At 36.2% G+C, this 21,860-nt stretch overlaps 1 protein-coding gene across 50 annotated transcripts in view; it reads right to left on the bottom strand.

Annotated features, from left to right (window-relative positions):
• Positions 1-21,860, bottom strand: part of ICA1 (islet cell autoantigen 1) — a 65,999-nt gene that overhangs the window by 37,779 nt on the left and 6,360 nt on the right. For 22 of the 50 annotated variants that reach the window (XM_086856268.1, XM_086856281.1, XM_086856185.1 and 19 more), the window contains exons 2-7: positions 18,331-18,377; positions 16,536-16,574; positions 14,220-14,391; positions 12,185-12,257; positions 10,988-11,111; positions 8,612-8,810 (exon numbers count right to left, since the gene is read on the bottom strand). In XM_086856268.1, coding sequence (XP_086712394.1) covers positions 8,612-8,810; positions 10,988-11,111; positions 12,185-12,257; positions 14,220-14,391; positions 16,536-16,552 — 585 coding nt within the window. In that variant the 5' untranslated portion in view covers positions 16,553-16,574; positions 18,331-18,377. Of the gene's footprint in view, positions 1-8,611; positions 8,811-10,987; positions 11,112-12,184; positions 12,258-14,219; positions 14,392-16,535; positions 16,575-18,092; positions 18,255-18,330; positions 18,378-21,860 lie in introns of all 50 variants that reach the window. The other 28 variants (XM_086856156.1, XM_086856196.1, XM_086856277.1 and 25 more) reach the window with 4 other exon arrangements.

Below are 21,860 nucleotides of genomic sequence, written 5' to 3'. Positions count from 1 at the left end.
GTAATAATACAGTTCAGTTTATCTCAGATAACGCAGGTAATTTGGAGGTCTCCTTGACTCCTTCAGGTACAGTGTACTCAGGGAAAAAGTATAATTCATATTTTTAATTTCTTTGCTCCAAATAAAATTCTTCAAGGCCTGAGCAAGATTGTTACTTGAATCTGGGTCTCCTCTGAGCAGGCAGATGGGAGGAATGAGTAAGCTGGAATTAGGTAAAGGGACTTGGAAGGCTCAAATTCAGGTGCAGTAACAATATCCCCATTGAAAGCTCACTGTAAAACAGTGAGCTGGCCTGTATGATCCCCTTAGCCACTGCAAAGGGCAGTGGGATGAACAGATGTACAAACTGCCAGGGAATGGCACTGACAAATGTTGCAAATTCTAGCTAAATGTGACATCAACAGTTTAAGAAAGATACCTTTAACAAAATCAACATGATTACCAAGTTCCTTTAATATTCAGTCTCCAGATGCCCTCACTGTCCTGAGTGCAAAGCCACCCTGATTACGGAGCTAATGCAGAAGTCTTGTAAAGTTGAGGTTTTGTGTTTCATTTTCTATTTAACCTTTCAGCACTGAATATAAAATGGCACCCACTAGTAATCATGATTCATTTCTAACACAAAGTCTGTTGTAAATAATCCCATGCATTATTATTGCTATTCCTGGTTGGCATTTAATGTATCAAAAAGCATGGCTTGTTTCCATCAAAACAATTCAATTATATTTTGTCAAGATACAAACTCTTTTTTGAAAGAGTACAAATCTATAAAAAAAAACCCCAATTCTTTTGTGGTGCTCTTCAGACTCCACAATGTGCTATTACAGATGAAATAACATTTGAAATCTAAGCAGGGTTCAGGCAGAACCCCAAATCAGGGATGGTGGTATATTTGCCTTTATTTTGGTTAGAACAGTACCTTTTGTTTGTTGGGGTTTTTTTAATCCTATCTAATTTGGTTTCATTACGTGAAGGAGAAAAATCAAACATAGCAGCTTTTTAATCATTCAGAGCCTATGCAACACACAACTGAACAGCAAAGGCCTTATGAAGTAAAAGCAGATGGACTATGTTATGCATGTGCCCAAGCATTTTAGGAAAGTATAAGAATTCCTGGGCAGTGGCGACCATAGAAAAACTTGGTTCTCTTGTGTAAACAATGTTTTCCCCAACAGCTGTATTCCCCTTCCTGTTTATTCTTCACTTCTGCAGAATTCTCAGTTCAGTCACATCTGTATTTAATTTATTTTTAAAAAATATTTCTTAGCTGTCCTCCTAGCCTTTTCAGATTATTAAGGCTGAGGGAATTTTCCAAATCTCATTTCTCTTTTCACAGCCTACTCTGGTCATATTTTTTACACTTCATTTAGGTTCTGAATTCACAAAATGATCCACATGGGTAACAGGCTTTGCCTACATAGACCAGCTTGCAGGGTTTGAGTTTTCATGTAAGCAATAGAAATTGTCTAGGCAATCATATTTTCTTTTCCATTTTCAGAATAATATTTCAGAAAATAGTGTTCTGTTGTTACTATTTTTTTAAATCCAATATTAAATTTATTATTTACACATTTCTATAATTATTAGACATGAGAAAATTCCTGGAGCTTAATTTTTAATGCACCCCATTTGAGAATCTTTTTAATACTGGGACCAAAGCCAATTATTACATAAAAGTTAAGACTTAAATCACTGATTTTTTTTTTTTTTTTTTTGAGTATTTGTTGTACTCTGTTGAAACATTTTATATTCTGCTATTTAGGTTAACAGAAATTTTTAGGATGTGTCTGATGTGTCTGCCTATCTTTTCTCAAAATGTAAACAAGTCTGAAAATGTACAAATAACCCAAATTTACCTTTTTTAATTTCAGCAAGGTTACATGAAACAAGGCTATTAAAAAAACTATACTGTATCTGCAGTCTAGCAGACTAATTAGCAGAATAATTTTATTTTACTTTAAAGCCATTTTTCAGAGCATCACCTCAATCTCTTCTTTTATAAAAATAACTGAACAGATGATGAACCATTTCTCAAGGGTAAGCATTAATCTCTGGAAGCAACCATATTCTATAAGCGATACCTCTAAAGATGATGTAATCTGTTCCAAGAAGTCTGTTTCTATTTTTAAGTGGCATACTCTTATGCTTTTAAAAGGGCACCTCCATCACACATTGTTACTTTGCTTTTAACTCAGTAACAATCATCAGTGATATTTAATATACATGAAATGGCTTCAGAAAATAATTGATTTTGTATCATTATGTACTCTGAGTCTTACAAATGGTAATTGAAATCGTAATTTAAAGTTGTGAGACTATAAAACGCTTTTACTGTGAAGAACATTTCTGATAAAGGTTATGTTTTCAGAAGAGGTACATCTTTCCTAACTACCTTAAAATGCTTGAGCATTTTGTATGTGAGATATCTTGTAATGTTTTGGTTTCTCACTTAATGTTACTAATATGATACTAGAAAAGCCGGAAAGAACATTATAGCAGAAATTCCTCAAAGAAAACATGCTCAGCATTGGAACTCCATCTGCTTTTACAAGGAGAAGATGGAATAATCACAAACAACTACAATTTTGATTGAAGAGCTCTTTTTATTTGCTTTGTTTTTCATTACCCTATTTTCTAGGTAAATCACTAAATATAGCACTTCCATCACCATATACTTTCATACTAAAAAACCTGACTTCAAAACCCATACTATAACTGCTATTCCCTACCAGAATTAAACCAAACCTGCTCCTGATGGCACAGGCATGTCACAAGAAGTGATATGTGTAGGTGTTGCTTATCATATCGTAAGAGCAGGCTGTTATCTCTATCTCTGCTATCACATTGCAACACTAAGATGTGATCTCAGAGTGCAGTTTGACACCATCTTACTAATTTTAGAGGAGACACAGCTACCTTGCAGAGAATATTACTGCATCTCCTGGAAGTTCACCTATTCTTCTAGCAAGCAGCAGCAGCAACCAAAATCATTGAAAAGAATAGGTGGGGGCTTTTCTTTAAAGAAGATTTTGAACCAAGACTGATAAAAATCATATCTATCAATGTGACAGAATTTACTATCCCAGATTCCTAGCAGGTATTACATGAAGGCCACCATTCTTTTTTCACATTACAGGGCCACACATCTCATATCCAGCATATGGTCTCCTAAAGCAACTCTGATCTTTCTGACACCTCCAGAGCACAAACACCAACATGTGCCCTCTCACATGCAGGAGCCTATATTGTCACCTCTAGATAAACATGCTTTAAGTTTTTCAGATGAAGTTGAAATTTAATAGGAAAGTATCACCTAAAATCAGAGATGACGACTGTCTAAAACTTTTTTTTAGAATTGTTTTTGTGAATTTTTAAAACCCAAGGTTGGTCAACAGTGACTACTCTAGCTGTTCTAAACATCCATTAATTACACTGCTATTTGTAACTATGACAACTTAAGAGTCTTTTATTTACACTGTTGTGACTGCCATGGCCAAAGACATTTTTCTTTAAGATGCTGGTGTACTTTGCTCTTGGAAAACCAAAAGACTTTCCAGCTTAATATCATCTGCAGATGCAAATAGCATTAGCATATTTTCTCTTGGTTGGCTTTTAACAATTGAAGTAGAACCTGACCAACAAACAGCACCATAAAACTTCTAAAACGGTCACCTTCAAATGAATTGTTTTATTATATATAGAAAAAAAACTTGGAAAATATATTACACATGTACAGATTTTGTCCTGGCAGGAGGAGAGTTTAGTTTATCTTTAAGTTGTTTTCCATCTTTAAATTCTATGATCCTCTGAAACTTTGTTTAGTGTTCCTTGGCAAAAATATTCTCAATTCGCAGCTCCTGAGAGCTCTTATTTTTCTAGTAAAGTTAAATTCACTTTTCCAGTAATCACTCATAAGGAACTGCAAGAATACAGATTTGCAATTTGTTTTCCATTAAAAGAACAATTTGACTAAAAATGCAAAAATATAAAAAACGCCAACGTGTAATGTTATTTATAAACCTTTGTATTTACTTGCTCTTCAGTTTGCTAGCTTCTAAATGCCTACAGATTTCCTTTTCACATCATTTTTACCAGAAACAGAAATTTAGTTTCCAAGGATGGCAACTGCCAAGTCTGTTCTTATTTCAAAGGCCAGCTTCATATTTGTTTTTTCTCTTTTCCTCAGCTTTTTGCATTTTCTCAGCTCTCCAAGAGTTTTCAAAAGTAACAAAGAATTAAAAAAAATTGAAACAATACTCCAGCACATTTCCACAGCGCCTTTAGGTTTGCTGGGCTGTTTGCAGCTGATGTTAATGGACAGAGGAACAGCAGATGATGCTATAACGTGGTACAGCACCTTCACCATCACACAAGCCAGAATGGTCTTGTGCCCAGAAGTGGTAACAGGCAAGAGGACAGCAGCAGAACAGAGTTGTAGGTCCTGAGCTTTCCTGACAGGCTGCAGCAGATATATCTTAGCCATACGTGCCGTGACCTTTACAATGAATACATACACATATACTCAGTGTTTCCCTTCTGATCTTTTAATCAATAGATTTGATTATATCTTCATTATTTCACATCTACCCACAGAAGCTTTAACTTGTAAGAAATAAGATATTCAAGCAAAGCTTGCACAGGTTAGCCACTTCTTATATTGGTACATGTATAACAACAGTTTGTTATTGTTATGTCATTGTAAGTTCTTATTGAACTTTCCTTCTTCCCACTCTCCTTTTCTTTTGACAGATTTATCTTTAAAATGACATTTAAGGGCATTCATTTTGCTTCAAGTTTATCTACACTACAACTAGAAAGGACAGGAGATAAACTGTATCCAAACAATTCAGCTGCAAGCTTGCACGTTCTCAGTATCTGCATGCAAACCAAGAGCATGGCACTAAGGTGTGGTGCAGCCTGTCTCAGGGAGCCCAGCATAGCCACTGGGTGTTTACAAAGATACTCCAGCTTTGAAGGTTCAAGCTTCAGAATGAAGGGGAGGCAAATGAGTACGAGAATAATGGAAGCCAAAAACAAATATAGAAAGGACTAACCTCCTTTATCAGTGTAGAATGATAAACAATCTATCGTGCCACAGATGTAATTTTCCCATAGTTAGCCTAAAGGTGAGCATGACAATTTTTTCCAGCTCTCACTTTTTGCTTGTTAGGGATGGTACTGAAATGTACAGGTTTGATGAGGAAGTCTTTATTGAATTGTACATACATCTGAGAGAGCACAGCCAACTAAAATTGAACAGCACACCCTCCTGTGCTCCTGTAGGCTGCACGTGGAAGGCTGCTGCCTGGTATCACAGTTTATCACTACACACTGTCACATTCCTGCTCAGAAAATGCATAGAAAAGCTGAACCTTTTCAGAGCTGGAAGGAGGACACCAGCATTTGGGCCATTTGGTATGAATTCTTACAACATCACAGAACAGTTCATGTTGTAGTGTACAGTCTACAGACAAGTAAGAGACTCAATTTAAGAACTTTGAAAACCGTATCAGTGTGGAGAATTTGGTAAAAGGATACTAGCTCATTAAATTCTGTATACCACAGCACAGTTTAGATGCTCTCAAGGAACACTTCAAACTCTGAACTTGGGATGGAAGATCTCTATAACCACAACAGCACTGGACTGTTCATAAAAACTGCTAATAGAAAAAAAAAAAGTTACATAGCATTTATAGAACTCTGCAGGGAAAAGTAAATACCTATTTCCTTAGTTTGACTCAAATAGCTACAATTACATAGATATCTTCAAACAACAATGTAAAAAGGCTACTCTGCAGTGTTGTGAGACACTCTGAAAGGGGTAGTGTTGCTGGGTCTTGCATACTTAGACTGATGCCTTAACAGCATTAGAAAATTCTTTCAAGTACCTCATTGTTTTGAAAGAGAACTACAAAAATGTCAGTGTTTTAACTCAGATTTTATCAGCTCTGAAAATACTGACTCAACTATTGATATTTTAGCCTGAGTTATTCTGAAGGAGGGTATGAAAAACCCATCTGGATTGATTTAGCTTTGGTCTCAAAACACAAGTACCATATCTGTATACATAATGATACATTAAGAAGTGCATTATAAAAGGCTACATACTTGAAAAACAGTCCTTTAACTGAATGATATAAATACTGCTGATGCACTAGGTGCATTAAAGATCATTAAAGCAGCACTGTTTACTAGTAATAAAAAAAAAAGTTTACTAAAGTAATAATTCGCATTTTTACAATCAGAAGTCTGAAGAAAACTCCCTTTCAAGTACTCTGACAGGATCAGCTTCACTAACTACTTGGTGGTGTATCACTCAATATGCAGCTCCAGCTCAAAAAGCTTCTCTCTGGCAATGGTATATTTAAGAACCAAAAACCTTGCATGAGTAATTATAACATCTTTTTCAACACAAAACTAGCATGACTTCTTTAATTGTTACAGATCCAAAATAAGCCCTAAAACCTCAGCATTACACTGCCACACTATGGCACAATTAAGATCTGCAAGCAAAAATAGAAAAAAAGACAATAAAAACTCCTCTACTTTAATTATTTAGGACTACAGCATCCACCATTAATTTCTGTAAAGCACTAAGAAAAAACTTAGATCTTGCTCGGCACAAGCTACCTAGGAGCATTATGTTTGAGGATTTTATTTCAGTTCTGTTTTTTTCCCCCACTTAAAGAAGAAAAAGTTTACTTTCTGCAAATATTAAATCTTCAAAGACTAGTTTGATATGCCTGTTGCACAGATGGGATATGTGGGGAAGTGGATACCAGGGGCATTTCTTTGCTTTGTTGGCTACAAAATGTAGAGCTTTTTGTTCTCTGCATTACAATGTGAACTGAAAGGTTTTCAGTTGGCAGCCAGTTGGAGGAAAGAAATGTTCAAAAAACTTCTTTAAAAAAAAGTTTGGTCTTCTTTAACTATTTGAGGTCATGCTACAGAATTTGAGAATCTTCTTTTATTTTATGTCAGCATGTAATTTATTTCAGACTTAGAAATATTTAAAAATATATAGTATTTCCACACTTTTGCTACTAAGTTTTGTAAGAATTAAAAAAATAAATCCTTTTTCTTTCTGACCTTGAAGTGCAGCAACCCAAGATGCCCGAATTTTCACATCTAAGTTTTCATCTACAGCAGCTCATTGCACAAACCATATGTTATTTTAATTACTTTGCCATTTATATAATTTATGCTTTCCACAGCATTTGTTTTGCAAGAAAGCTATAAATCAGTTTTCTATGACCATTACCAGTATTGCTTTATTCATTCTAACATTCCATTTTTAAGTGTTTTCCTAATAAATCAAACACCATACATAAGCAATCAGCTGAGGCCAAGACCATACCAATTATTTTACCTGCAAGAACTTGCCATGACAAACATTTCCCATAGGGCATAATGAAATATATGTCTGGTGCCACAGGACTTACAGGAATACTCTGCACTGAAGCATTAAATAAAGATTAGATGACTAACTGGGGTACTATTTGTTCCATCCCTTTCTTAATTGCTATTGTCACCACTTTGGTTTACAAAAAATGGCAGTTAGATACATTCCAGTCCTTTCCTGTTAGGATGGTTTATTCAAGCTTTTAAAATCCCCGATTATATATCTTTCACCTTCAAAGACTTTCAGTTACAGACTGCTTCAGCCATCAGTTAACAGGGTTTTCTCTTTTATACATTACCTATCTCTCAACCACAGGTACACTTTAATACAATTTCTGGTATTAGACCTCTGCTTTCAATTATGACACAATTTCTGTAAATTTTTTTTACCACCTTTACTCAAAGCATGAGCCACTAGGTTATACCCAAGAGCCTAAGTCTTCCTGATAGCCAGTATCTATAAACAGCCAACTGTGAACATTATAGATTTTTAACAAACTCGGCTCTAGGGCCTCACTAGAAAATGTAAAGGTCTCATGTGCATTCCTGAACTGTGACAGGATCAGCCTGAATAAATTCTGTACTCTCACCTGGTAGCAAAATTGCAGCCTACCACCGAAGACTTGTGATTTTGCAACTCTTTTGGGAGGGGAGGAGTTTAGCAAATCTGAGTGACACTGAATGAAGACTATTTATGGAGAATGCCTCCTTAGCAGTTTTAGTGTTCAGCAGTTGCCAAAGAATCATGCTGAACTGCATAAGGAACCTAAATATAAATTCCAGATTTGCAACTCCTCCCCAAAATCCAACAAAAGCGAATTTTGAAAATGTTGGTCTTCAAATGCCCTCAAAATTTAGCAGGAGATAGTAGAGCACTTTGGTTATTCTTTTTTAGCTGCAAAAAATCAATACACCCTTCCCCTCTGACAGCAGATGTATCTTCTTCTATTAGTTATTCAGGCACCACCACAAAGTACTCAAAATTAGGTAACTTCTCAAAAATACGTATTATTTAAATTCTAAAGATGTATGCTGAAGTTGAATCTAGTTCTAAAAAATGCCTTTCCTTACAGTCCATAAAGAAGAGATTAATTAGGATAAATGGCATTCTTACTGCTTCTCAATTATGCCCTCCTTGGAAGAATCAAGACCATGCTTCACTGTCATTCATTAGGCAATCCCTTCTAGGAAACTAGAGGAAACTTCATACCTTCCTGAACTTTTCCATCTGCTTATAGAGATCTGGATCCAGCTCCTGAGACACATCTTTCATCCAGAGTAGAGCTCCTCTGTATTCAGTCCGATACTGCTCCATTCTGTTCACTGTCAGCCACGTGTCTGAGATGGCCCTGTACCTGAAAGTCTCCACTTCTTGATACAATCTACTGAGAGGAGTACGGAGTGCTAATCTGGGGGAAGGCATGAAGGATAGAGAGGAAGGAGAGGAACACATTAGAACATGTTGTTCCACAAATAATTAATACAATTCTTGACAATTTGCTAGCACTCAAAAAAGACATACACAACCATCACAGTTCGTAAGTGCTAGTGTATGTTCAGATGATCCTACCACATGGTTGGAGGTACACATGAAACAGAGTAATTTTGAATTAATATTGTGTTTGCAACCCCTCTGTTCAAATAGCAACGTTTCAATTACATGTGTGAGGGGAAAAGAAACCACTTCTACTGTGCCCATGTATTTTAGTTTGACAAGCCACTTGTAAGTTATTACCATTCCTCTTCCCCAGTTTAATTTAACAACTATAAAAATATACCCAAGGTAATTTATTACTGGGAAAGTATCACAGATGTATCAGAAATGTCATGCTAAACATCACAGAAAGCACTTCCATTAGCCTTTCAGTCTTTAAATGTAAATAAATAAGTCATCTGCCAGCTAGGTAATTATCTCAGTTTTTTCTTTATATTCTTTTTCTTAGTACTGGAACCATTCCTTTGAAGTACATTTACCTTTTGGAAGATTTAGATAATTATCTAAACATTTCTTCTGGCAACCACACTTTGGAAAGGCAGTAGGGGACACTGTTGCTCTCCCTATGCCATCACTTCAGCTCCTAATGGGATCTCAACACTAGATGGGATTAGTCCTTTTGCTTTGCTTCCTCCTGCTACTTCTGCTTTCCTCTTGGTTTCCAGCAGCACCTCACTGGAATGGATTCAATCAGTTCCACACCAGCAGAGATAGTTTAATGTGCTAGGAAGTCCCTTGGCATAAGAGAATTTCTAATTTTGGCTCCAGTAGCCCAAGAAATGTCCTCTTGATCTCCAGCTACCGAGCTAGCTATGAGCAAGAAACAAATAGAAGCAGTCCCAACTTCAACAAGAGTTTGAGGATAGCTCAAAAGAACAAAGACAATGGTTTTATTTTAATGTGAATTCATTTTAAAAGATGCCTTAAAAATGTACCGAGCAAGAGCTAAATTAATACGTGAATTTACTGTGACTTGGTTTTTTTCCAGTACCTTTTTTCTCATTCCACAAATTCTTACCCAGATATCCAAAATAAAGTTCAGTTTATGTAGATATGCACTGAGATTTCTATTAACAGTTAAGCCTCATAAAGAAGCAAGTCACAGCACTTTTACTCAAAGGTGCCTTACATGAATTTTAAAGATCCCAGTCATGACTGTTACTGGAGGTGCTAATGACCAAACTCTAGCCCAAGATAGACATATGAAATTCTCAGTGCTGTGTATGCTAGACTTTCAGCTGAACAACTGCACTGTTAAGATAAAGCCAGAAAGTATCACAGTAGTTAAAAGCCCTCCCCAAATCCTGTAAAACATAATGGAATAGAATTTTCCTTTGTGAGTGACGGTGAATTTCATACTTTCATAGTCCTAATGCTGTGAAAAAGAGCATCACAATGTTTACAACGCCATCAGGTTGTTACTTTTAAGCTTTTATAGCAAACACTGGGTCAGTGAGACATCAAGGACTCTGGCTAACAGCAGGCGTTAGTGTGCTTGTGTATCCATCTGGATTCCTTATCTTTCACTTGCCCCTACACAACCTACATGAGCTCTGTAGAGATCTAGGATCTTCTCCCAGGGGGACTTAACACTAAAGTTCAAGCAGAATTCAGCATTCAGACTCCTCTGTCCTCTGTCTAGTCGAGGCATGAGACTTGATGGCCCAGAAAAAGTATTCCCTTACTCATTTCCTCCCTTGCAGGACTCAGACACCTCCACAGTGAGCCTGCTGCAGCATTTCTCTGCAGAGTGAGAACTGCCACCAGACGGGAGAGGGACCTGACATCAGCTCCTTTACAACTCTACTGCTGGAGAGGCCATGGAGATGCTCCAGTACAGCTTTAGAACTACTGATCTGAACAGACACATGGGATCTGAAGATACAGACATAGCAGGTCCATAAGACAAAAAGCAGCATCAGGCAAAATTCAAGAAGCCGCTAATATTGCCAATACTGCAGCAGATTTTGTTGATAATTTTCTTATCAATTAATTCCTTAAACATTTCAAATGGCCAAATGAATTCTGACACTGGTGAATCAACTACCATTATCACGAGTACTATGCAGACAGCAATGTTGACCCATATACCTTTGCTGAGAAGAAAAGCAGAGGGCCTTTCCTGTAGCTTGCATCATTTTTCCTGCTCTTGTTTTATCCTGAGAACCCTGTGATCGAAGAAATTTCCCCAATTCATTTTCTTCCTGAGACAGAACTAACAAAAAATAAGTGAGTTGTCAAATATGTTATTTAATTGGTTCCTAACAGCTTTAAAACTGGCCTAACATCAAAGTCTAAGACACTTTAGGTCCAAGCAGTAAAGCAAAAATAAATAATTTTACAGAATTCCTGCATTTAGTAAACAGAAGACCTGATTCATTTGAGACATTTGCTGATATACTTAACAAGAATCACAAAATTCCATCAACACCAAAAGACAACAAGAAAATGTGCTATTTCTTTATGAAAAAGTTAGGTTGGTTTTATTACAAAAAGGGCCATCTTAATTGCAATAACTTTCAGTGTTGGATTTTTTTGGTTCCGTCTGGTTTGGTAGGTTGGTTTATAGTTCTTGAACTAAAAACCGCCTCAGCTGATAGCATACTTTTATTGAAGCTAATTTCAAGTTGCACTAACCAAAGCTCATTCATTTGCTTTTCTCTTGCTCACCATTTTTCATGCTTGACTAAATAAAATTTCACATGAAAAACCTAGTACTTCATTTTAAAGAAAACTTACTTTCAAATTACTTGGCAAGATTACTTGACAATTTTAACATTCTATAATTCAAACACTATTTCAACTATCTGAAAGACATCTGCTTCAAAGTAACTGATAATTTTTTACAATAAGTCAGCATTATCAAATTCATTGTAATAGCATAGATTACTTAATTATAAAACTAGTAATAAGCAAAAAAAATTTTCATCAGCAATTCTCATTAAAAAAACCCAAAACACTGTAACAGCTTAGAAAGGAGTTATGATTCCTTCACAAGATCCTTCTGAATTTAAACAAGCCAACAAGTCATGGGAAAAAAACATAAAGAAAGCTTTCTCCAGTCTTTATTATATTGATATACTGCATTATATCAATATATAAAACTTCAGAACTGGAAAATCCTCAAACAAATAAGCACATCTGCATTCAGCTGTCTGCAAGGAACATTACTTTTGAATAGGTTGAAGCTAGTAGTTCCCCACTTTCATTTTTACCTTTTCACTTGTTCAATGATTCCATAATGTAGACCTTCTTATCATTTTAACTACTGTGTTTGATCATACTTACAACAAATCCTTTTTTGATACAGTTCAATTGCTTTCAGCAACTCCATACATGTTCTCTGAATAGAATGGAACAGCTGATATTGAAACAAAATACACAAAAAATTGTCAAGTGTATGCAAGAAACACTGAGGAATAAAATACAAGAAAAAACTTTTTTTTTGTGGAAATTATTAGGGAACACTCTTTTCTTCTTGAACAATGAGCAGTATTTCTGATATTTCCCTTATCAATTATGCTCTTCTTTCATTTAAGGTATTCACTGAAACTAAAGACTGACCAATCATAACTTTACAGAAGGAAAATAAAGAAAAAATAACTTTGGAAGAAGATCTATAATAAGCAGTTGATAGTTAACCAAACTACTTGGGTTGAGGTTTTTTGTTGGTTTTTTTAGGTGATATCTTTGTATAGATATGAAGAGGTACAAACTATTTCTAAAAACCCCGTGGTAGAACAGAGTTATCAAAAGATCTATCAATCAGTCATTCTCTCATGTGGGAATATGCATACTGAATTTTTCATAGACACTGTGAAGTCTAGTGGAACAAACTTGCAGGTATGGCCAACACAGAAAGTTGTTCATTTAAACTGAAAGTTTTACAGGCATAAGCAAATTTCTAAAGCAGCAACTTCCAAAGGAAGCAGAGGTAAAAGGGAAAAAAAAATAAAAAAAAGCCAATCATGACTATACTTGGAGATTGTTTCTAGGAAACAGAAAAATTACTACTCTTTCTGTCTGTCCATCTAAAACCTCCAGCCTGCAACTTAAACCTAAACCACCATATCAGGCGTTACACAGGTAGAAGTAAAATGGACCACTGGCACAGTTACTGCCTTCTTTCAACACTTCTTGACTACAAATTTACATATTTGTCTTTTAAACTGGGAGTATGACTCGCAGGTGAGAATTTGTCCAAAACATGCTTATTTCACAAACATTTATATTGTGTGAACTCAAGTATCCCTATTTCAAATCCCACCTGAGCTAACAAAGCATCCTTCCTGACGAGTCTACTGCAACACAGTAGACATGCTGAAAATTCAGCTATGTATGTATAAAATACTGTTCCATACTTCCAGCTTGTTCTACATCAATACTCTTGATTTATAACCCATTGTGAAGACTCTGTAGGTAGAACCACCTGGTGATACATTATTGCTATTCTTGTGTTTGTTGTCCTACAGTCTCCTGTATTTTAGCTACAATCTAAATAAACTGAGAATCCTAAGTCAGTATTTTTTTTTTTGAAAATGAAGTAAAGGCAGTACAGCAAAACATTTACCCTCACATGAGAAAACAACACAAACAAAACTTATATGGACATTAACTGGGTTATTACACTTCCATAGTGCATCCTCAATTTTTTGTTTTGTCACAAAGACACCCTAGGTCTTCATTTTGTAGAACTTTAACCTGCTTTTTTTCCTTTAGAAGGATTGAGGATACTGACAGTAGGACTGTATTTGTTACACAGCAGGATTCCATCTCTTGGTTTTATTTTACAGACTTTCAGAAGCTTATTCTGCCATGTTAGAACCCACTAATCTGCTCGAAATCTCCAGAGCAGAATGCACTGTGCACCTTGCTCCTGGGCATACTGTATGTTTTTCTGGTATATGTGGTACTTTATACTTGTATAAAAGATGTCATTTGTACACTCAATAAAATACTATTAGGAAAAAAACCCAAAACAAATCACCTTAAACTGACATAGGCAAAGGATAAGGATGATCTCCTGACTCCCCTGCTAACAAAAGGAGAAAATGTGTCCCTAAAACATGAAAATAAATCTGAGATATGTTAAATTCCAAACAAAGTTAGAGGGACGTGGGGTTTTGTGTTACAAAATTCCCCTATATTCCCTGAATTTACACAGATACTTTTGTCAGAATGTGGAAGAGATATTACATGAAAATTACAAAAATGTATGTATGTTAATATATCCTATGTACACATATATTAAAGGCTTGGTGGAAATGAAAACACTTTAAAAATTACAAGACAGAGAACACACATTTATGTAAACATTACAAACCTCTAGTTTTGCATCCAGATCTGCATCTGAAGCCACAACATGTTCATCTTCCTTTTTTCCTGTAACTTTTATAAGGGTTTGTTTTGTTTTCCAGTATTTCTGTTGCATTTTATTGACAACAGATTTTTCTTGGCTTTGAGCATATTGATCATAAAATTCTCTTGGATAGTTGCTGGAATATTAACAAACAAAATTTAAAACTTTAATTGGATGACTTAAAAATAAGTATAATATACTCAATTAATACATTTCCATTAAGAATATTGCATTTGCATGTTGACACATATATTCTAAGATGCAGTTCCTCATTCTGCATTAATAAAAAAGTAACTAAATTACTGTATTTCCCATCCTATTGTGATAAATAATACACTGATTTCAATTTGAATTTCTTCACCATGCAGTACTGCCCAATAAGCAGATTCAAAGAATTCTTCCCAATGCTTTCTGAAACGATTTATAGCCCATGGAATTAACTTTCTATTTTGTATAATTAATAGGAGAGTTTCAAGTGAACTAGCAGAGTTGCTTAAGCAGGTAGCAATTTTCACACCATTTCAGCACTGCTGAGATTTGACACAGTGCATTTTATGACTGGGATTAAACTGATTCTTGCCCTCCTTTTTTTCTAATTGAATAAAAAAAGAAATAGAAGAACACTCATCTATTTTGAGCATGTTATGTGAAAGACTGATATCTCACATCTCTATACAATTAACTACATGACAACTGTGCATGTATAACAGGTAACCTTTCCTTTCAAAGATTAGTTTCCACTGACAAGTAATTCTACATTCCTGTAGCAGACCTAATAAAAAGTGCAAGAAATAAATTCCATATTCTACAATATTTAAGCTATACTCAGACAGCTTAATAGAAAATATAGGCTTACAATGAAATTTTAGTGTCTTTTAGGAACTATTATTCCGTTACTAATTTGTGCAAAAGTACATGCATTTCCCCCTATATACATACATAAAAAGCTGTGGTACTCTTTCAGCTTTTTAGAAGTATATGGCTGCTAAAAATTGCTATACTGAATACTCCACAAAACTTAAATAGGTTGAGTTTATTTTGAGAAGATACCTTCCACCTGTGGAGTGATAAACTGTGGTTGATTAGTGAGATACTGACCTCTAGTTCTGTTCACAATACACAGACTGCTCAGAGAAGCTACCCCAAGAGGTCTTCAGACCCAACATACACAGCAAGTCAAGTACTGAGACATGTATCCCTGCCCATGGTAGAGGGTTAGACCCAGATCATCTGTAATCTTCCCACCCAAGTCATTCAATCATCCTATGATACTCTGATTATATGTATTTGTATCTCTATATATTTGCTGCGAAGTAATACAGCTGTTCTGAAAAAACAAGCTGTTGGTACACATGTTCCCCTAAAGGGTAGCACATCTACCCTATCTAATTACTAGTGACACAGTTTAAACTGAAAAGGAATTTATTTTCACAGGGTTATATTACTTGCTTTAGTTACTTTTAATCAGTGAGTTTGGTGATTAAGGCACTGTCACCTAAGAGACAGTAAGAAATTAAACTGGAAGTGAACAGGGACATAATTTAAAAAAGCATTTATACAGAGCACTTCATGGCTTCTTCACCAAACTTGAAAAGCAAAGATATTTACCCATTTAACTCTACACAAATATTAGTTCTAAGAGTTTAATTTATTAATTAAAATATAGGTCTCTTGGTGCTACAGCAGAGAATAAAGAACATGTACAAAACATACCATGTTTTATTTGGAATTCTGTATAAACAAGACATTACACACACTGACAACAGACAGCCTATCAAGCTGGGTGAAGATTATATTGACCTGATACATGCTGTGCCTTTAAAATGCAAAATTTACAGCATTTAATGAACAAACCCCCCCCCCCCCGCATTATGAGAAAACATTACATGAGAGTTTAATAAAAATAGCATTACTTTAATAATAATTAAAAATACCCATCAAACTTCTTACAAGGTACTATAAGGGCCTTAAGCTGCCTGGCTAGTTGTGTGCTTTGACTTCTGCTACAGCAGTGAAAATAACAGATCTCATTTCAGTTTTCTTCAAGTGAAGAAAACATCATAATTCATCTGATGTTAACCAGCCTTGAGAGCTACCTCAGCTGAGGTCACCAGAAATTCTGGCGCAAGGACTAAAAATTAGCTACTAATATAAGATTAATATATTGATATAAGATTAATACAGATTCCTGAATTATGAGACTGATAAACCAACTGGACAATCAACATACCAAACACTATTAGCACTTTAGAATAAAAAAAAAATTATCAAGATGCTTACTATTTATGACCTTCCATGATTCTTGTTTTCTTCTCACACCTAAATAAGAAATTACCAGTTAATACAAGTATCTGTAATTTTTCAGTTAAACACTAGAAATCCTGCATTTTTCCCCTCAGAAAATTACCATGCTGCAGCATCTTGTTCACCATATTACAAAAGAAAACTTTTCAATCTATGAGACAAATGCTTTCCTTGTGTAACACACAATTCTCATGAAAATCCATTATAAATGGATTTAAGTGCTGCCATCAGTGATGATCCTTCTATGCTAGCAAGCTTTTCAAGCAAAACACATTTACCAGGTAAAATTCAGTCACTTTTGATGAGGCATGCCAAAACTGTCCATACTAAGCATCACCCTCAGTCAGGTTTTTTCCTCCAAGTTTTAGCCACAATAAAATTCAATTACTTTTTACCTTTTTTTTTCCCTATATCCCACTGATGTATTTTTTAAAACACTAGTTACATCGTGTCTTGAGTCAGAGATGTGAATTTAATGACCAGATGGTTTTTCTATGAGGGACACCACAGTTCCTGAGGATAGAATATGATTTGTATGCGTTAGAACTTAGGTTTTATAAGTTACTCTCTCCAGCTTGGATACTCAAGTTTCCCACTATACTCTGAGCTGGCCAGATGGCATGCACATCACTTCCCACCAGTACCTGAGCACAGTCCTTCTAGGCCAAATTTAACAACCAAGTCAGATATCCTTAAAAAATAAGCACCCAGCTTCTCTGCTGCTTTCAGAGAGGACTGTTCTTCAGCACATGGTTAACATGGGAATGGAGGCACTGCAGCAGGATCTGGGTGAGACCAAATTGAAGCTGGTGAGATGGATGGTGCTGCTGGGGAATGGACTTTAGCAAGTAGGGCACAGAATAAACACACCAATGGGCTCCACAATGGTATGAAGCTGACTGACTAAGGAAAGAGTAATGGAAAAAGCAGCTAGGGAGGTAATGGTGCTGAAACTGGACTTTGGACTTTTTATTTAGCCAAGTAAAAAAGAAAAGGGGCTACAAAGGGGAGACATGGTGTTGGAAACATATCTAGCACAGTACTTCATACAGACAGTGTGGTTAACACTAGAGGCAAAGGGACTGGAAGAGATTGCAGAAACCCAAATAAGGGAATGCAAACAACCTGAATGCTTCCTGCAAGCATGAAGCACATGCACTTCCATTTGGAGCTGAATGGAGACAAATCCCAGACTTTGGAGTCTAACCTCTCTGCTGCCAGTACCTGTGAAACTTCCTGGCAAAGTTCCATGAGATACTGCAAGATTACATCAGAGCAGGAATTTTGCCTGAATTGGAATTTTTGTGAAATGTTCTTCAGCACTGCTGGAGAGACCATGAGAAAATTATGGTCTCTGTCTTCACACCAGAGTTTAAATATAAGAGTCAATAGCTAAAAAAGGAGGAAGAAAGAATCTTTTCAGATTGTTGTTGGTGTTACAGAACTATTGAGACAGACAAGATACAGAATGGAGTGTTTTGCTGTTCTTTCTAGAGCCATAGGCACAGGCACTATGAACTCATTTTCTAATACCTTCATATTCTTGACTTCACCGTTTTCACACTGGTCCTCTTCTAAGTCAGCTGTGAGGGTGTATGAATGAGATAAGACCACAGGATTTAGCTTGTATACACATCCATAACTCAAGTTATTCAGCAGCACACTTGGCTTGACAGGAAGCAAAGAACAGTCTATCTAGGTGGAATAACATGTACATTACTTGGAACAAAATATAAGCAACCAGTATGGGGAAAAGGTGTAAGGCACTGACCTTATTCACTGTTCACATCCACCTGCTTCTCTGAGAAACCAATGTCCCTACAAAAAAATAAATAGGGTCATGGTCCAACAGTTGACACTTGCAAGTATAGCTCATGCTATACTTCCTAAACATCTGACCTCACCTTTTGACTCTGAAATCTTCTTAGTTATACTCTTCAAGGTTCTACATAGCACCCTTATGCCCTGAAGATACTCTTTGCGGAAATTTTTACATTCAAAGTAGACAATATTTTCATGGTATGACAATGAGGGCATGTATTTTCTGTTCTGCTGTGTGACAGGATGGCATTTGAGGTGTTTGAGGCTACAAGACCTGCTGGGATAGTGTCCTATGGCAAATCAGGGTGGAAGGAAACAGAAGTGAAGCCTTACCTACACTGCCTGCTGAAAATGGCACCAGGCATGTGATATCACCCAAAACATGCCAGGAGGGAAAACGGTCCCAGAGAGCTCTAGATAGTAGAAATAAAAACCATGCCAGGGAGATTGCTGTAATTAAGCAGTGACAACAAGCAGCAGCCAAGGACACAAATTCAATCCCTGGGCCCATTTTATTTTCAGTATGGAGCTAACTTTTGGTCCTAAATGAGAATTCAGTTTGCAAAGACAACTTAGTAAGTACTAGATTTGAAAAAACAGAAATGTAGTTGCTAAAATATAATGTGCAGTAAGTTGTCTCTGTAGTAATTTAACAGGGCCCTAATTTATTTATATAATCTTTTACTTCATGTGTTGTCACTGTCTGTTCCAAGTCCAGCAACTAAAAAGGGTTAAGATACTGGTTCTAACAAAAGACATTATTAAAAGCATATGGCTTAACTGAAAGCAGTGAGACTTTTCAAAAGAAATACCAAAATATAAGTCAAGTCTCAAAAAATGAGAGATACTAGTACAAGGGAACTGGAAATAGCCCAGGGAAGTATTCAAGAATTAAAAGGAACATTTCACAGCCATGTAAAGAAGAATCCCTGCAGTCACAGAATGTTGGCCCTGAAGCTGCAGAGAAAGACCAAGAATGAGCACATAACCTCTCACTACTTTCAAGTTTTGGCCTCTCTTATGCTTTCAAAGAACAAGACAAATGCCCTGAACAGAAGTAACAAGCCAGTTGGTCTTTGCCAAAACTGACTACAATAGAAGCACATGACACTAAAAACTTGAATCTACCAATACTCTCTCCAAAAACTGCAGTGAAATTTAAAATTAACCCACATTATCATACAGTTTTAGATATAAAAACAAGCTTTATTTGCCACAAGGAGTTGATGTAAGAGACTTTTTTGTTTGATTTTCTTCTCACTGTATTAAAATGAAAAAAAGTGAAAAGTTCAATAAATATTGAATACCGATAATGATTAACAAAAGAAAAAAAAAATCACCACCCTATAGGAAAGCATTTGTATTGGGAAGTTTCCATATTTGCCAATAGAGTCACACAACCCTTGTGATCTCCTTGACAGGCTTTATCTTGACAAACAAAAGTGAGGGATACTCTAGATGTGGGGGTGAGTGTCAGAAGCAAGCATACTTGCTTTATTCACACCAGAGAAAGCAGTGCCACATTACAGGTAACTGTACACAAACCCATGATTAATACTGCAGAGTGATGGATCTGAGGCTTCCTGAGAAGCCTCAGAAGGACCCTAATGGATCCAGTAATTTTGCAAGTGCTTCTCAGTGTTTTGAGAGAACCTTATGCTACCTCAGTTTAAGCATTAAACCTGATCTGGCCCTATTCATAACAAATCTTGGAACACAAGGGACCACAGAACTGAAAGACCCATTCCTATACGGAACCAGCTGGGGTCACAAGCTCTGCCAAAACCTTGAAAATCTCTAGCAGGTGTTTTTGAGGAGCCACCAAGAATCCTCAGCATCACTCTCCACAAGCCCATTTTGCAGACTGATGCCAGAGAAGACAGGTACAGCCTGGACACTGAAATACATTAGAACTGTTTCTAGACTCAGACTGGCTTCATGTGTAACACAGCTGAAGTCAGGCAGTGCTCTGCCACAGATAACAAGAAATGCTGAAACCAAGATGGTCCTGCAAACAGCCAACTATGGCAGAGTTTATCTGGGTGGTAGACTATTTACCCACAAATTATTTCTGCAGGAAGCCATAACAGCTGGACTGCACATAGAATTTCATGTTATTTCAGCCACACTCATCATCCTACTGAGAAATGTAGCTGTAACACTGGAACGAAACTTGATGGAGGACACTTGTCATTAGCAAGTGGCATTTCTATTCCTACGAAAAATCCTCTGATTCTCTATATTCTCCAAGACCCCTTTAATAAACATGTAAATTTTTCTGTACAAATATAAAATGCTTTCTTGGTGTTTTGTGTGATTTGAATTGCAGTGTACACTAGGATTACCTTTCAGCTCGTGTTCTGTACAGCACTTGTACAAGCTTGCTTTTCTTTTTTAGCTTTAGTACATTTTGTTGCAGCATAAGTTGTCTGGTTTCCCAAGAGCTGAACAGCTTTATGAATAATCTTTCGATTCTACTTGTGTAAGAAAAAGATGGTATGAGTGCCTTCTCTCCAAAAGCTACATTGATAATAAACATGTCTGTATATCAGTGTCACATTTCTTCAGTGAGCCTAAATGTAATCTGTAAGTGTCATGTGGCATGGTAAAGTTCAGACCTTAATACTCTCCTAGGTTATGAGGAAATCTGTAAAAAAACCCAACCCAACAAACAAAAGCTTTACCCCTAATTCAAGTATCTCTTCTTGTCTGAGCATTGGTTACATAGCTCTTACTGATCACATAGAAACATATCACATAGAAAAATATCAGGATGCTACCAGAGGCATCAAACAGGAATCGTTTTAACTCTGAAGATTGTATGTAAAATAAGCTGTTGATCTAATCACACCTTCTCAGAACAAAAAGATGAGCTGAAATCCTTGCAATAACATTATAAATTCTGATGACCTAGCAGTTATGTAGGATGGCAGTAGACTGAACAACACATTCTTTTGAGATACATCCAGAAACAAGGAAAGGGAACTAAACAAATAGCATAGCAGAATTCAGCAACCCTAACGTGAAGCAATATGTTCATCAAAACACACAGAAGAGTCTGCACGTTCACTGACAGAACTGTCTTCTGAGTCTACTGTTCTTTCAAAGCACATAATATGTTCTGACATACTCTCCATATCCTAAAACCCTTGCAACTTACAACTTCAAATATGGCACAATCATACATTGCAGTTGATTTACGTATGTCAACAGTTTTATTAAAACGAAGAATCTTCCAATAAACTTTGAATACATTAATAGCACAGTGGTGCTAAGTAACAGAAAAACATTAAAATTAAGGGGTTCTATATATAAAAGTGAAGAGTGGAAGTTTCATTTATGTAAAATACTTTGAAAGGAAGAAAATGTGCCTAGGTGAGGGAATCAAGGCCATCTGTGCCTCCAACAGCTCTTGGCTGACAACCTATCTCCTCCACTCTGCTCCCTGGAAACTGCGATCAAACTGAACCAAGTACATAG

Source organism: Cyanistes caeruleus, chromosome 1 (assembly GCF_971803275.1).
Source record: "Cyanistes caeruleus chromosome 1, bCyaCae1.hap1.1, whole genome shotgun sequence".
NCBI classification, from domain to species: domain Eukaryota; kingdom Metazoa; phylum Chordata; class Aves; order Passeriformes; family Paridae; genus Cyanistes; species Cyanistes caeruleus.
Note: the sequence above shows the minus strand (reverse complement) of the source record. Positions and strands in the feature narration are given on the sequence as shown.